Source organism: Sinocyclocheilus grahami, unplaced genomic scaffold, assembly GCF_001515645.1.
Source record: "Sinocyclocheilus grahami isolate Dianchi unplaced genomic scaffold, SAMN03320097.WGS_v1.1 scaffold990.1, whole genome shotgun sequence".
NCBI lineage: Eukaryota > Metazoa > Chordata > Actinopteri > Cypriniformes > Cyprinidae > Sinocyclocheilus > Sinocyclocheilus grahami.
Window position 1 is genome coordinate 229,247 of NW_015506169.1, and position 17,808 is coordinate 247,054.

General features: G+C 39.2%; 1 protein-coding gene across 1 annotated transcript in view; it reads left to right on the forward strand.

Moving 5' to 3' along the window:
* Positions 1 to 17,808, forward strand: part of LOC107565242 (DNA topoisomerase 2-beta-like) — a 48,069-nt gene that overhangs the window by 8,199 nt on the left and 22,062 nt on the right. Inside the window, exons 6-17 of the mRNA XM_016250458.1 lie at positions 6,840 to 6,937; positions 7,032 to 7,244; positions 8,063 to 8,236; positions 8,454 to 8,555; positions 9,530 to 9,667; positions 10,000 to 10,138; positions 11,061 to 11,218; positions 13,310 to 13,435; positions 13,551 to 13,661; positions 13,748 to 13,853; positions 13,943 to 14,052; positions 14,172 to 14,264. Coding sequence (XP_016105944.1) covers positions 6,840 to 6,937; positions 7,032 to 7,244; positions 8,063 to 8,236; positions 8,454 to 8,555; positions 9,530 to 9,667; positions 10,000 to 10,138; positions 11,061 to 11,218; positions 13,310 to 13,435; positions 13,551 to 13,661; positions 13,748 to 13,853; positions 13,943 to 14,052; positions 14,172 to 14,264 — 1,568 coding nt within the window. The remainder of the gene's footprint in view (positions 1 to 6,839; positions 6,938 to 7,031; positions 7,245 to 8,062; positions 8,237 to 8,453; positions 8,556 to 9,529; positions 9,668 to 9,999; positions 10,139 to 11,060; positions 11,219 to 13,309; positions 13,436 to 13,550; positions 13,662 to 13,747; positions 13,854 to 13,942; positions 14,053 to 14,171; positions 14,265 to 17,808) is intronic.

Here is a 17,808-nt window from a genome sequence, read left to right on the forward strand (position 1 = left end):
GCACTTACACTCAAATATAACAAACGTATGAAGCAATAAGAGAAACATACAAAATGTGCAGAGCGGGGGTACGCAAGGACTGGAATTGAGAACCGCTGTTCTAGACATGCCAAAAATGTAAGGCTACAGCACAGCAGCTCTTCTTCTTCGTTTTCTCTGACACTCTAACTCTGCAACAGCTCTTCTTCGTCGTCGTCTCGTCTCATGCACTCACTCAACCAGTTTGAAGGGCTATCTGGCCCTTTTCCCTACCCCTCCAACCAAAAGAGAATCGAGACACCCCTTCACATAAACGCGAGAAACAGAGGGGTAGGGGAAGGGCTAAGGGGTAGAATTGGGATTGGGCCTTAGACTGACATTCAGGAAAATGTGAATCCAACCTTTTAATGTGAAAATCATTTTGCTAACTATAGTAGAGTCTAGAGCTCGACCGATATGTTTTTTTTGGGGGGGCCGATACCGATATTAGGGAGTAAAAAAAGGCCGATATTGATATATCGGCCGATATTATTTGTGTATATAATGGTACAGTACCAGTCAAAAGTTTGGACACTTTCCCATTTGTGTGTCCAAACATTTGACTGGTACTATATATAAAATACAGTATATACATAAACAGAATATATATACATAAACACATTTTCTGCAATGATCACTCAAATGTGGTGAACAAACACTTATAATGATGTGACAAAGATATGTAATGATGGAGGCAGGGTATTTAACTATTTAACAATACATTTTATTATCCAAAATGAGTCTGACATCATTGCACTTAACAGTAAAGTTGAAGTTTATTTAACTTTATTTCAATTCCATTCAACTTTATTCCGTTGAAGTTTATTTCACTTCGGAACATTCATTCACGGATTTGCACTACTGTCCTCACACACAGACGAAACTTACTAGAGAAGTGTGACATAATATGCCTCTGTAAATAAATACAATTTAAATTCATGTCTGGCGCACTTTAATGCCCTTTGAATGTAACGTGTACGTTCCCTTGGAACTGGAATCATGGCGGAATATCATGTGAAGTCCACTTCGCAGGGCACTTACGATCGAATAAGACAACGCTTGAATGCTGCTGCCTGAACAAGAGACCTCCTTACTGAAGTGAACTGGTGTCACTATCTCGCGAACGCGGCGGCGGATTCTCCACCAAATTCGGGGGACCCCTTCAGCTCGAGGAGCCCTACACACACACACACACACACACACATGCTTTCATACGTGGTTTACAGGGACACTCCATGGGCTTAATGGTTTTTGTACTGAGCTAATAATATTTCCTATCCCTAACCCAACATAACCCTCACAGAAACATTACAGAAATCATTTTTTGAATTTCATTTTGTAGATTTCATCTTCACTTGCCTCACGATTCAATTCCAATTCAGAGGGTTACAATTTGATTATAAAACGATGCTTCACCATGCTTTTTGTCCTTCAATTCTTTGATTATAGTGTATTTGTAGTGTTCTGTTGGGGTCAGCAATATGACAAAAATCATTCGAGTAATTTTATTTCACAATGTATTTCACAATACAGTTATTTTTGGTATATTATTTTTGTTATTAAAAATAAGGACAAAGATGCAAACAACAAACAGGACAAATACAATATAAGAAAACAATGAAATCTACAAAGCTTTAAGTTTTTCAGGTATAGTAGGTCTATTTAACAGTAGCATTCAATCAAGATATGAATAATCAGAATAATAATTGAAAAAAATTTGTAAAACCAATACTTTTATTAATCTTTAGTAATAGCACTTCCTTTATAATAAAAACAGTATGGCATATATACAGTATATTATACTTAATGACATTTTTTTAACTTCTTGCATCTTCTGTCTCTTTGTGTTGTAATGTCCTAACCTGTCGGTTCTAATAGAGAGTCCAACACCATCGCCGTGTGGAATAATGGGAAGGGAATTCCTGTGGTAGAACACAAAGATGAGAAGATGTTCGTGCCTGCGCTGATCTTCGGACATCTCCTCACCTCGAGCAACTATAATGACAATGAGAAGAAAGTCACAGGTAATGCATGCACACATAATTAAATACTGCAGTTATGCAGTAGTGCATCTTCAGAAACTTCTCTGTGATGGAGTTAGTTTTTGTTGGTAGTGTTTTGCTCATTTTCTGGTCATTATTGAACTTGTTGTCTAAGTCACACCAGGATAACGAGTATGAAACATGCCCCGAGTTGCTTCAGAAAACAAAAAAATAGAGTAACAACAAAAGCATGTTGCTGGAAATGGGTTTATTATTGAAAATGCAAACTGATTGTCTGCCAGCAGGAGGCACTGTGAGAGTGGTGGAACTAACGGTTTCTCCAGTAATGGCTGTGAACAAAGCAGCTCCGCTCATGAACGCTACTTTATCAGATAAAAATGCCATATAAACTATCAGTCGGTTCCCTTCAGCGATACATTCATATAAAATAACCGTGACGTGCAGTGCTCGTTTATTCAATGAAGTCAAACGCCACAAATAAATCAATGTATGGGAAACACTGGTAATGTATATCGAAATATCGGAAATGTGTTTAAAAATCATATCACCGTTATTGAAAAAAATTATATCGCGATACATATTGATATTGAATTATTGTCCAGCCCTAGCCTAACGCAGTACACACAGGAAGGTGTTTTTTTAGTAATAAATAAAAAGAAAACAAGTAGATAGAATAGAAAAATAACAGAGAAAGCTAGTGTTAGAGGCCTTTTTTTTAAATAAAGAAAACAAATAGAGAAAATAGAATATGAATAGAAAGTTAGAATAGAACTAGAGTTAGAAGGTCAAAAAAAGTTAACTGCAGAGTTAGACACTCCTAACTGTGATTAAGCAAAAAGTTACTATGCTATATTTTACTACAAAATGCTTTAAAATAATAAAATCTTTTACTACCTGTGTCCACCAATGCAGAAGAAATCCACTCAAAGTGATAAAAAAGTGGATCTGAAGCAGTCAGTCTGCTAAATTAATCATTTCCACTCTAATCAATAGTTATATAACAAACACGACATCTTGCAGTACTGTAACCTGTGACATCACAGGGTTGGTTGTTTTGCGTCATATGTTTGTGCTTGTTAGACAAGTTAAGCCAGTCAAGTTTATTTGTATGGAGGCCTGAGCATGACATGCGGGGGAAAAGTGAAAGATATCAAGGCCACAAATTAATTTATTCTCATTTTAGTTAAATCATGGCCACACTGTACAAATTCATTCCTCAATTTTAATTTAATTTTACTTTATTTTACATTACTTTCCTTTTCTATTGGTCTCTGGAATTGCCGATCTGCAGTAAATAAAGCAGATTTCATTACATCTATTTCTAGTCATTTAAGGCTAAACCTCATGGCCCTGACAGAGACCTGGATCAAACCAGAGGACACTGTTACACCTGCAGCACTTTCCAATAATTTCTCATTTTCCCACACTCTCCGTCTGACTGGAAGAGGTGGAGATACTGGTCTGCTTATCTCTAATGATTGGAAATTGAATCCTTTACCATCTCTGAGTATCAACAGCTCCTTTGAATCACATTCAGTTACTATTACCCATCCTCTTAAAATCAATTTTGTAGTTGTTTATCGACCCCCAGGACCACTAGGTAAATTCTTGGATGAATTAGATGTGCTGCTCTCAACCTTTCCTGAGGAGGGTACTCCCCTAGTTATGCTTGGAGACTTCATTGTTCACCTACATAAACCTCAGGCTGCAGACTTCCACACTCTGCTTGCCTCTTTTGATCTCAAGCGAGTGTTAACTCTGGGTACTCACAAATCAGACAACCAACTGGACCTTATTTACACACGACACTGCTCCACTGATCATGTGCTGGTTACTCCGCTGCACACCTCGGATCACTTCCTCCTCACTCTTAACCTCAACATGGTTCCTGACACAACACATACCCCTCCACATGTCACTTTTCGATGTAACCTGCGTTCACTCTCACCCTCTTAGCTTTCTGCTGTGGTTTCATCTTCGCTTCCTCCCCCTAAACAGTTATCATCTCTTGATGCTAACAGTGCTGCTGATGTTTTCTGCGCCACTCTTACGTCTTATTTAAAAACTGTCTCCCCCCTGTCTTTCAGACCTCACCGTACCACCCCTTCTGACACATATTTTACCAGCAAACATACACTCATTCATATCCTTCTCTCCACTCTCTGAGGCAGAAGTCTCCAAACTCACCCTTTCCATCCACCCTTTTATCTTACTACCTGCCCGCTCGATCCTATTCCATCTAATCTCCTTCAAGCCATTTCTCCTGCAGTTGTACCTGCACTCACTCACATCATTAACACATCTCTTCACACTGGTGTTCCCTCACCATTTAAATAGACTCGTATAACCCCACTACTTAAGAAACCCACTCTTAACCCAACTCTTTTAGAGAACTACAGACCGGTTTCCCTTCTTCCTTTCATTGCAAAAACACTTGAACAAGTTGTGTTTAACCAAGTCTCTTTGTTTCTCATACAGAAAAACCTGGACAACAACTATTCCTTTTGAAGTGGATATTCAACCGAGACTGCCTTGCTCTCGGTTGTTTAAGACCTAAGACTGGCAAGAGCGGTTTCCAAATCTTCAATAATTATCTTGCTGGATCTGTCCGCTGCTTTTGACACGGTTAAAAGCCAGATCCTCCTGTCAACCTTATTGGCAAAAGGGTATCTCAGGAACCGCACTCCTGTGGTTCGAGTCTTCCCTCTGAGATAGGTCCTTCAAGGTATCTTGGAGAGGTGAGGTAACCAAGTTACAACATCTAGCTACTGGGGTGCCTCAGGGCTCAGTTCTTGGACCACTTCTCTTCTCTGTCTACATAGCATCACTAGGTTCTGTCATTCAGAAACATGGCTTTTCATATCACTGCTATGCTGATGACACTCAGCTCTACCTCTCATTCCATCCTGATGATCCGACGATAGCTGCTCGCATCTCAGCTTGTCTAACAGACATTTCTTGCTGGATGAAGGACCATCACCTTCAACTCAACCTGGCTGAGACAGAACTGCTTGTGGTTTCAGCTAATCCATTACTCCATCACAATTTCACTATCCAGTTGATGATAAGCTGAATTTCTCAGACCACATTGCTAAAACTGCCTGGTCCTGCAGATTTGCTTTATACAACATTAGGAAGATGAGCAGAAAGCAGGAAGAAAAGCCCTCTAACACTTGCACTCACTATTCATTTTCTGATTGATTTCTTTAAAAAGACCTCTAACACTAGCTTACTCTATTCTGTCTACTTGTTTTCTTTGTATTTATTATATATATGCCTATATATATATAGAGGAATGGCAGCGGATCCCCAAATCCAGGTGTGAAAACTTGTTGCATCTTTCCCAAAAAGACTCATGGCTGTATTAGATCAAAAGGGTGCTTCTACTAAATACTGAGCAAAGGGTCTGAATACTTAGGACCATGTGATATTTCAGTTTTTCTTTTTTAATAAATCTGCAAAAATGTCAACAATTCTGTGTTTTTCTGTCAATATGGGGTGCTGTGTGTACATTAATGAGGAAAAAAAATGAACTTAAATGATTTTCGCAAATGGCTGCAATATAACAAAGAGTGAAAAATTTAAGGGGGTCTGAATACTTTCCGTACCCACTGTATATACCACCTTCCTACGTGTACTGGGTTAGGTTAACCGAGACTTGTCACACCACTTGCATATTATTGCTCTTTTGTTGGTTTTGATTGCTTCTATTGTTCTCATTTGTAAGTCGCTTTGGAAAAAGCGTCTGCTAAATGACTAAATGTAAATGTTTTGATTTTGCTAGCTCTGCATTCACAAACTGTTGACAGTGTCAAAAAGAGATTTATTCTACAGTGTAGACAGGTCATTGATTATAAGAGGATTGTTTGTGAGAGTGCATATGGTCTCATACAATCATGTGAAACTGTAAACATGCAGTGAGTGAACTTAAGTGATTATAACAGAGTAAAAGTGTTCTAATATTGCCGTGTTGCTCACTTTCTGTTTATAATTTATTCACAGTTTAAATAACAGCTTTTGTTTTTCATGTTTTTATTCGTTGCATCCAGTGGGGACATAATTACGGATTATAATGACTTATACTGTCTTTTTACCCGTTGCGTTGCATCGTGCCGCGTAAACAAAAAACCATGTCTGCATTTGTGATTGGAGAAATGACAAACAACAAGTGCTACTCTACACTGCTCAAAACTTGCGTTTGAATCGTCAGTGGCAAATTCTTTAAATATCAAAAACGTACTAACAGTCTGTGAGTCAGAACAGCCGGCATTGTAGTCTACTCTCCCAGGATCAGGAAACAGTCCTCCATAAAATGTGCTGCACACATCTGAATATTTGGGTTGAAGTGTTCTGGAACAGTGTTGTAAATACAACTTAACCACTGATTTCTAGTCGTGTCCTCTTTTGGAAGGCTAAATAAAGTCGTTTCGCTTTCACAACGAAACACACATCGCCTTCACGACATGGTGGCGGTGGCAGCAACAGTACTACAGCGAGAATAAAAGTTACGCCTTCTTTCTTTGCATGAACATTTGGGCGGCATTATGCAAATCTTCCCACATCGTGACGTAGACAAGTGGGGGCGTGTTAGAACGAGCCGTTTTAGGTAGCTGTGGTTGACTCTTAACTTTTATAAATAATATCCCCTTTAATACTTTGTGTTCAACTGCACTAACGTTTTGAATATTGTAGCTGCATAAGATATATGACACTGTTGCTTCTTACAAATTCAGATAGTATGCAATTTAAATGCATTTGTGCTGTTTGTTCAACTGAAGTGTTCAAATGAATTTAACTCATCAATCTGGTGTTCATCAGGTGGCAGGAATGGATATGGCGCAAAACTGTGTAACATATTCAGCACAAAGTTTACAGTGGAGACGGCCTGCAAGGAGTACAAACGGAGCTTCAAACAGGTACAGCTGTTTCTTGAATTTGGAATACAGGAAATCTGTGTTGGTTGTCATAAAACAGCAGCATACATTTTTTCTCGTCCCAATTATTCCAAAGACATGGCAAGACAACATGGGAAAGACCAGTGAGGCGAAAATCAAGTACTTTGATGGTGAAGACTACACATGTGTCACGTTCCAGCCTGATCTGGCCAAGTTCAAGATGGAGAAACTGGACAAGGACATTGTGGCTCTGCTCACACGCAGGGCGTATGATGTGGCCGGCTCTTGTAGGGGCGTTAAAGTCATGCTCAATGGAAAGAAGCTACCTGTAAGTCACCTGTCATTTCCATATGGGAAAAAAAGTGCTTTATGTGCTTTCTTAACAATAATGTGAAGAGATTCTTCTTTAAAGGGGTCATGACATGGATTTTTTAAATTAATATGTACCTTGAGGTTTACTTATAATGTTAATAAAGTTTTTTGCACAAAAAAACAAATAAATATGTGGAAAAATTTTTATTTTCAACCCTCATTCTGACCCTCTCTCTAAAACGACCTGTTTTAAGGGGCGGGTCCTTTAAGGCTTCTCAGTAATTGGCCACTGTTATGATTGGCTAACGTCATTGCATAAGAAACAGTATCAATGCCCCCTCGTTATTGCATGTTTTGAGTGTTTTGACAACATAATCAAAATAAAACGGTAATTTACAGACAAAGCAATATTAAATCATTTACTTACGGTTGAAACAGTCAGATCTAGTACCGATATAAACTATCCACTTGTTCTTTACCCTGGGATCCCTCTGATGTCTGTACAAAGACGCAAACGTTAATATAAACGTAAATACGCAAACATAAACCAAACGCATTTAAACCAAACGCGTCAAAGCGAACACTCCTTCACTCCATTTGCCCTGTCCATTTGTTTTCTGAGGGTTATCACATAAATGCTTTTTTATTGATGATGAGGACATTTTAAGTTATGAAACTTGCAGGATTTATCAAGCATACAAAGACCTCTTCTGTATCAAAAGATTAAGGGAAATTTGGTTTCTCATGTCATGACCCCTTTAAAGCTAACAGACATATAAATGTTTTCAGACAGCTGTCTCCCTCATGAGCATGTGTGTGTGTTTCGTGCTGCAGGTGAATGGTTTCCGCAGTTTTGTGGATCTGTATGTGAAGGATAAACTGGACGAGACGGGCGTTGCTCTGAAGGTGGTGAATGAGACAGTGAATGAGCGCTGGGAAGTGTGTCTCACCATGAGTGAGAAGGGCTTCCAGCAAATCAGCTTCGTCAACAGCATTGCCACCACCAAGGTCTCTGAAACACTGTTACTCATTACTGTAATTGGGGATTGTAGTGGTGATTTAAAGGTGCACCTTTTAGAGGGTTCTACCACTAAACAGTAAAAACATCAAATTGCATGCTCTGCTATAGTCTTCTCAGCTGTGCTTGTGATATCTGATCACTGCTCTGGTGTTAAGATGCTTCTTCTAAAGTTATGTGATACTCATGAGTTGTGTGATATCTTAGGGAGGAAGACATGTCGACTATGTTGTGGACCAAATAGTGACGAAACTGATTGAAGTGGTCAAGAAGAAGAACAAAGCTGGAGTCTCCGTGAAACCATTCCAGGTGTATATTTACAGTTTTTTTTCTTACAATTTACAACACACTGATTTGATAAAATATGATATCTATTCAGACTAGTGGTCGACCGATATATCGCCAAGGCCGATATTTAGCACTTTTCAAATATCGGCATCGGCCGATAGGTTTTTCTGTTTGGCCGATGTGTTCGAGTTTTATTTTGATGCCGCTGAGAACGGCAGCGCCTGAGCACACACCGCTCACATTCTCCCTCTTGTTCGCTGTCATCATTCAGTTCTGTCTAATATACGCAAATACGCATTTATATAATTTAAACAAATCTTTGAATGACTAATGAACATTTAATTTCACAAACCTTGCAAACTTGGTCGAATCCAGTTGTGAGATCTTGTGTGCATTTGTATCCTGCATGATCGTGTGTGCTCTGCGTGACGGTCGGTCCGTGAGAATTGAATACGGACAGGAGGAGAGTTCAGCTTCACGGGAGACGCGCGATCGACAAACTTCAAACTCGTGATTTCAAATTATGCTGCGCTTTATGCATTTTCCCACTGTCATATTCATGCCATTTTCACTGTGTGCTGTATGTAAAATGAGTGTTACCTTGGCTTTATTTGAAAAGATATGATTCCCAATGCACACAAACTTCCCAGAATACTGAGTGTCCTGTTGGTTACAGTGTTTACTTCCTTTTTATTTATATTTTTATTAAATATTTATTTATTTGTGAAAAATACTTTGTCTTCTAAAGTATAAGTATGTTTATTTTACACATTTATTTTTTTTATCCATTTTCAAATGATTTCAAATTTCTTAAATATTAATTATAATAAATAAATTATATCAGCTTTATATCGGACATCGGCCACCCTGCTTTCCAAGATATCGGCATCGGCTGTCAAAAAAAAAACCATATCGGTCGACCACTAATTCAGACACTTGAATATTTGGTTCTTTGGTCTCTTAACAGATCTAAGAGAATATTTGTCTAATTTCAGGTTAAAAACCATGTGTGGGTATTTGTGAATGCCCTGATCGAGAACCCAACCTTTGATTCCCAGACCAAGGAGAACATGACTCTACAGACCAAAAGCTTTGGCTCCAAATGCGTTCTCTCTGAGAAATTTGTCAGAGCTGTAAGTGTGTGATGATCTCCTATCATGATCCTGACACTTAAATTAACACTTAAATTTATTTAAATATAGCACTTATTGTAACAGTAACACTTTGCTCTTAATGTATCACATTTTAATTTAGAGTTCCTCTCATTGTCAAGAGCTTCTGGCTTTATAGACATACCAAAAGAATTGCATGCTTTGAAGTCAACATGAAACTGAAGCTGTGGCCAGTGAATTGTGTATGAGAAAACAAGTAACAAAAAAAAATCTATATATGTCAGTTCTGATTTAATGCTGACTTTAATATGTGTTAAATTGCGGTGATGTCTTATTGATTTGTCCCATCGTAGGCTACAAACTGTGGTATTGTGGAGAGCATTCTGAACTGGGTGAAGTTTAAGGCCCAGACGCAGTTGAACAAGAAATGCTCCTCTGTCAAACATAGCAAGATTAAAGGGATCCCCAAACTAGATGATGCCAATGATGCTGGTAAGTCCATGACAGATAAACCACTGTCACAGCTGTATCAGCAGATCTCAAAGATCATGGTCTGCTCATTAGGGTGGGTGGGTGATATGGACCAAAAATCATATCTGTATTTTATGAAGTGATTTCTTTTCATAAGGCACACAATAAAACGAAGCTTGAAAAGCATGGGCAAAAGACTTTTCAAGCTGTAAAAACTTTGCGGTTGGATTTTGAGCAGTTCAACACTGTCTTTTTACAACAGCACCAAAAACTGCAGTAAATGTTAAAAGAGATTTGAGGTACTTCCACATTTGGATGCAATCTCTTTCCTCCTTAATAGTTTAACCAGAGCTTCAAATAATGATTATTTTGATAATTGAATAATGTTTGCCAGTGTTATTTGAATGTTTGGTTAAATTTTGTGGAAACTGTCAAGAAATGTCCAAATGTTTGATAAAAAAAAAGAAAATATAATATCGTGCATAAAAAAAAAGATGCCTTTTAGACCTGTTCACAGCGAGCCGAGTGAAAAAAATTAGACTGTTTGACTTTCTTTCTTTCTCTGTGACAAGCGAGTGTCAGAAATGGAAAGTTGCAACATCTATCAGCAAATTAAATACTGAGACCAACATAAGAATATGATTAAAAATGAAAAAAATACAAATAAATAAGCATCTTGATAAGCAAATGGCATATTACACCACATCCTTTGAGTAGCCTTCCTGGTCTGAACAAGCAACTCACATGCGGAAATCTGCCAGACATTTGTGTCGGTGTGAAAACTTTCATGTCTTTTACATTAACGTGAAAAAAATCTTCATTTGGTATTTGCAGTTTTATTTGAGCAGCTTCTGTGTTTGGCAGATTAATTCTTACTGTAAATATGAAAGAGCTGTTTTAAAAGCTCGACTGATCCGTGAGTAACTCTGTCTCTGTCGTGTAGGGGGTAAACACTCCTCAGAGTGCACTCTGATCCTGACTGAGGGAGACTCAGCCAAGTCCCTGGCTGTGTCCGGTTTAGGAGTGATAGGGAGAGATCGATATGGAGTGTTTCCACTCAGAGGAAAGATGCTCAATGTGAGGGAGGCCACACACAAACAGGTAAGCTCCTGGAACCTTGACACAGAAAGACAAACCATAATAAAAAATTAAGAGCTGAGGATGAATATTGACAAGATTTTAAAATGTCTCATCGTTAAAGTGTCATGAAACCCTAAAACACATTTTTTGAGATGCTAACATATTGAACAGGTTGCACATCAGGGAAAACAACAGCACTCATGTCTATTATTAAAGGGTTAGTTCACCCAAAAATGAAAATTAGCCCACAAATTACTTTTTACAATTATTACTAATAATTGAGGGTTCAAGTCATCCTAGGTGTATATGACTTTCTTCTTTCAGACGAATCCAGTCGGAGTTATATTAAAAATGGTCTTTGATCTTTCAAGCTGTTTAATGCCACTCAGCGGGTGTTGCATGCATCAGTCCAAAAGAAGTTAAATAAAAAGCGACCATCCATAAAAAAGTGTCTCACATGGCTCCGGGGGGTGAACAAAGGCCTCCTGTAGCGAATTGATGCGTTTTTGTAAGAAAAATATCCATATTCAAAACTTAATAATCACTTTAATGTAGCTTCTGAATTCGTCTGAAAGAAGAAAGTCATATGCACCTAGGATGACTTGAGGGTGAGTAATTTATGGGCTAATTATCATTTTTGGGTGAAATAACCCTTTAAGGTAAAAGTGGTTATTTTTTAAAAATTTTGGGAGCAATTTCGTTCTTCCGGTTCAAAAAGCAAAGTTGAACCATCGTCACGAAAAGTGACGTATATGCATTAATTTGCAGTGGTGATTGGCTGCCGTGGCTGGAGAGTACACGTCTATGTCGTCAGTTTTCTGAGCTTTTCTCAGTATTATTAATGAGAACGAACTCTTCACTGCGTTCAATCACTGCGCTGTATTATGCATGAGTTTAACAACACTCGCTGCGCAGATCATAGTTCAAATCTGGACCGGAGCAAGTGTGTTTCATTCATATTTTAACTTCTCTCGTGCAAACATGAACCAGCACCGTACACGCGCACATTTCATGTCTTTTTCGAATGAAATATGCGCGAATAAGGGCGCTGATACTGCGGTACATCTGATGATGAATGCAGTGACACAATGGATTATTGTGATACACCGCAAACAATGATATACAGACCGAAAATTCAAAGAAGAGTAAACAAAAAGTAACTGCCTTTATTCTTTCTGTTTTAAAGGGGGCATAACACACACAGTTTTGCCCAATCTCATGTTAAGCTTGAGTACCTATAGAGTAGTACTGCATCCTTCATATCTCCAAAAAGTCTTTAGTTTGATCATATTTACCATCTGCAGTTCTGAATCATGACCGGGATCTTTTATAGCTGGGACCGCTCCATCTTTCAGTATCAAACGATGTGCTAATCCAGCAACGAACTGGGCCTTGTTTATAAAACGTTCATCAACAAACACACTTGTGAAACTCCGTTGCTGCCCCGGAACACAAACTGCATCCACTGTTCACGTAACGCTGGGTTCTTTAGGAAGCTGAACAAGGTTATCTTTCCCTTACAACCAAAAACACACTTCTTTAGAGACATTAATACTCCAAGTCGTTTTTTGAAACTTTGGCCATGTTTATCATGAGAATCCAAACGTGCATGAAACAGCATTGGACCCCCCATTTAAAGATATTTTAATATGAATTTGTCTGTATAATGAGTGTGTTGTAGGTCTGTGTTTTATTGCTTGTTTTCTCCCCTCTTCCCACCATCTACACTCCCACTTTTCCACAGTTTTACACGCCCATTTCTGGAGTCTTTTTCAGATCTAAGGTGTGAAAGACCATTGCTGAAACAGGGGTTTCATGACACTTTAAATCCTTTCGGTTCAGCGTGCATGTTCTAAACAATGCAGCACTGTTTTACCCATTGCATGTGCAATGCAGTGTCTGTGTGCATAACATTATTTGAAACTCCATGTTTCCCTCTCTAGAATGGGACAATACTGTTTATACGTTGATATTTAATTAAAAAAATAAACTAAAAAAGTTTTTCATACCACTGTACTGAAAATATTTAATTAGTTAGAAATTGAGTTTTGAGAATACAAATGGTATAAAATAATTTTTTTTAACTGGATGTTGACCTCGTTTCGATTGTAGATCATGGAGAACGCAGAAATCAACAATATAATTAAAATTGTGGGTCTCCAGTACAAGAAGAGCTATGATGACCCAGACTCCCTGAAGAGCTTACGCTATGGAAAGATTATGATCATGACCGATCAGGTGCGATTATGTGCTTTAGGTGGTCTTCACTGATTATTTTGTCTTTTCTATCCATTAAGTATGCAGAGATGTTCCCTATACCTGTATGCATAATTTCTGTTATGTGTACTATTAGGATCAAGATGGCTCTCACATCAAGGGTCTTATCATTAACTTCTTCCATCACAATTGGCCATCTCTGCTCAAGCACACCTTCCTGGAGGAGTTCATCACACCCATCGTGAAGGTATTATGATCATCCAATAAAGAAAATGTTCTGTTCATCAGTGCTGCTTCAGCTTTTTATACCTGTTTCTAAAATTTTCTCTTTAGGCCAGTAAGAATAAACAGGAAGTATCATTCTACAGCATCCCGGAATTTGAAGAATGGAAGAAGCACACAGAAAATTATAAAACGTGGCACATAAAGTACTACAAAGGTTTGTTTTCTGCTTGCTACTTATTTGAAACTGTCTGCATCTAAAAACAAGAAGCATTCATGACTATATGTTTACTGCACATTTGTCAGGTTTGGGTACCAGTACAAGCAAAGAAGCAAAGGACTATTTTGCTGACATGGAGAGACATCGAATTATGTTCAAGTACAATGGCACTGAAGATGATGCAGCCATCACACTGGTTAGTTGCTCACTACTGGTCTTGTTTGTACTACGTTTGGTGCAGCATTACATTTATTCAGATATGAACTGCATATTGCTTTGACATATTGGGTAACATTGTGTGTGAACTCTGCTCAGGCTTTCAGTAAGAAGAAAACGGATGACAGGAAAGAGTGGCTGACTAATTTCATGGAGGACAGACGGCAGAGGAGGATGCATGGGCTGCCTGAGGTACAGCTCTCAATTGCACAAAAATGAAAGAGAAATGTTTCTTAATGTTTCGTAGTGAAACAAAGTATCGCCCCGCATCTTGGGTAATGTTTGAATGCCCCCTTTAAATCTGGATGGATTTCTATCTGTGAATGAATCACTGCATAATCTAAACAAGGGTCCTGGAGGGAAGGTGTCCTGCAGAGTTTAGCTCCATCCCTAAACAAACACACCAGCCTATAATTTTACTTGTAAACTACTTGTTTTCTTTTTATTTACTTAAAACAAAAAATGAGCATCTAACGCTAGTGTTCTCTATACTTTTTCTATTCTATCTACTTGTTTTTTTATTATAAAAAAAAAAAAAAAAAACCTTGCTATGTGTATTGCATTGGACTAACAAAGACTTGTCACACAGCACTTACATATATCATTGCTCTTTTGTTGGTTTAATTGCTTCTATTGACCTCATTTGTAAATCGCTTTTGATAAAAGCATCTGCTGAATGACTAAATGTAAAATGTAAATGTACATTTTCAGGAAATTCTGAAGACATTCTTTAAAATCTTTCATTACTGAAGATGTCTATCACTGCTAGGGATGGGTTCTGAAAACCTGTATTTTTTTGGACCGGTACGTAATTGGGTCAATACCGGAATACCGATAAGCTTCAGGACAAACGATACTGTTATCGATACTTGCGTTGTTTTATCTCCGTATACTTCAATGTTAACGACGAATTAGAAGCTGCTGCTTGTCATTTTCCTTCACTGAATGATGTGGCCGATGTCTGCTTGACGTGCGTGTGATATCCATGCGCATGTGCGGTGTGTGTTTGCGTGCAATCAGTCATTGAACCGTTCGAAAGTGTGGGCTCATGTTACAAAACTAAGCGACACCAGTGTCAGATGCAATATATGCAGTAGTGTAATAGTGAACGAAAGAGGCAACACTAGTAATATAATGAAACATTTACTAACAAAACACGTCTACCTCAAGCAATGCGCTGTATTATGTCTTGCGGCTCCAGCTTCAACTGAAACTCGCGAGACACATTCACATCAAATGTTGATTCGGTAGAGTTACACTCACGAGACTTATTCGCAATCACAAAAGTACATTATTTCTGCGTGCTTTAAAGCCTTGCCGGTTAAACGTTTCATTTGCATGCAGTTCTAACATGTGCTTATTGAGAGCACGTACACTCGAAGCGACCGTAGACTAAAAGGCCGGTGTCCTGACATTTTATCCTACCAGGGTTTACTGCGCATGTGCATATCAATATTGCGTCCTTTTTCTCACGCTGAACAACAATATTTAATGTATCTGCATTACTGTAAGGGTAGGTTTAGGGTTGGGGTAGGTGTAGACGTTAATAAACCATAATTTTACAGGTAGCATTTTTCGTTGTCGAATTGTACTACCCACTGTTTTAATGGGCGGTAGCAAAATCTGACAGAACACCGGTCAAACAGCACCTGATTACTTATATTAATTATCATCTGATTGCGCTAATACTGTCAAAAACACACAAGGTTTACATATAAACACAGTTAATTATGTCTAAAGTGAAAGTAAACAGTTGAGAGATAAACAGATGCGTGCTGCTCTTAAATGGACAGTACTAAACATGCTGCCGCTTGTCATTAAAGGGATAGTTCACCCAAAAATTTAAATTCTATCATTATTTACTCAGTCATGTTGTACCAAACATGTATTAATTTTTATTTAATCTTGTGCTGAACACAAAAGAAGTTATTTTAAAGAATGTGGGTAACCAAACAGTTGCTGGTCCCCACTGACTTTAATAGTAGGAAAAAAAAAAGAAAGTCACTGGGGACCAGCAACTGTATAGTTTCCCACATTCTTCAATAACTTTTTATGTTCAACAGAAGAAAGAAACTCATTCAAATTTAAAACAACTTGAGAGTGAGTAAATGATGACACAATTTTCATTTTTGGGTGAACTATTCCTTTAAAAATAAAACACACAGAGAAAAATAACTCACTGCGTTTGATTGAAGAAATTTAATACAGTTGCTAAAGTTCAGCAGTAATAAAATAACTTGAAATTTTCACTTTTCACTTTATATCTTTTTGCACCAAATAGTATTGATAACAGTATCGATAAGTACCGGTATCGATAAGCAGTATCTGTATTGATAAAATGTAAATGATACCCATCCCTAATCACTGCTCTTAAAAGACATTAGCATTGTTATTTCAGGAAACTGAAAAAATGGATGTTGCATTAATTGCATTAATTATTTTTAATGTGTAAAAAAACAAATGTTAATCACAGAAATTAACTTAAACTTCAAGTGTCAAGACTGTTTGAGGTTCTTTTAAACTGGGCAAGACCAACATTCACAGTTCCCTTTCAGTCGGTCACTCTCGACGTCACGTCGGATGACCGACGAAATTGGGATCTCGCTTAGAGAGACCAATCCACTTTGAGTGTAAACTAAATGAGCCAATGCACACTGGCATGCGATTATTGCATCCAGCTGCTGCTGATCACAGCGTGAGTATAAGTAGGCAGCAGATGCAGCGCATATTCAGCTTTTTGCTTCGGAGCCGAGCGGTTCTATCGTTCTGCTCCTGACCTTCTACGTAGAGTAAAAACTACAGTCAAGCACGCTCTTCGTGGGCTCTCGTGCTGGTGGTACGGCGCTTCAGCGGCGGTGGTTTTCCCATGTCGAGTGGGTTGCACACAACAGGCTGCACTACCCCTGTGTGTGTTGCAGACGGCCATCTCCCCTGTGCGCTTCAGCACACTAAAAGAGCAATTTCCATCTAAAAGAGCTTCACGGGTGAAACGTCTTTTTAAAGATGCGTCTTTTTAAAGATGTCGTACCATCCGTGTGTTTCTGGGTGCAGTCGTTACCTGGCGCCGGGTCACGATCGCTGCCTCTCGTGTCTGGGGTTCCCTCTGGCGGCAGCCGGGGGCGCCCCTTTTTCTGGCAGTGGGCGTACTGGTCTTACGGTCCGGTGATGGATGCCCCAGCCAGCCGGCACTTCGAAACCAGCAGAGCTCTCAAAAGAGCAGGCTGGAGCCTCCTGGGGGGTACCACCTGTTTCTTCCGAGGCTCCCCCCGACGATCGGGTGTCGGTTGCAGCATCGGAGGGGGAGACGGATTTCTCTGGGGATGAAGATCCGTCAGCGTTGCCGCCCTCTGGGCGGTCAGCGGTGCCGGATACGGACCCGAAAATGATGGCTATGCTTTCCCGGGCCGCCGTAGGGGTAGGGCTCGAGTGGAGACTTCCACCGTGTCCCTCAAGGTTGCACGATTGGTTCTCAGTGTGGTCCACGCTGGTTCTCAGCGAGGTGCATGAGGAGCTCAACAGGTCATGGATGGCACCTTTTTACTGCTGGAAACCGATCTGCTGGTTCCTCCTCCCTCACCACCCTCGATGGTGGGGCAGCTAGGGGGTTACAAGGGTCCCCCCGGTGGAGCGGTCGGTTGCGATGCAGTTGTGTCCTAATACCGCCTCCAACCGGCAGGGAGAACCGTGCCTCCCCTCCCGTGTCTGTAGGTACTCGACTGGCCAGCGATGCTTATAC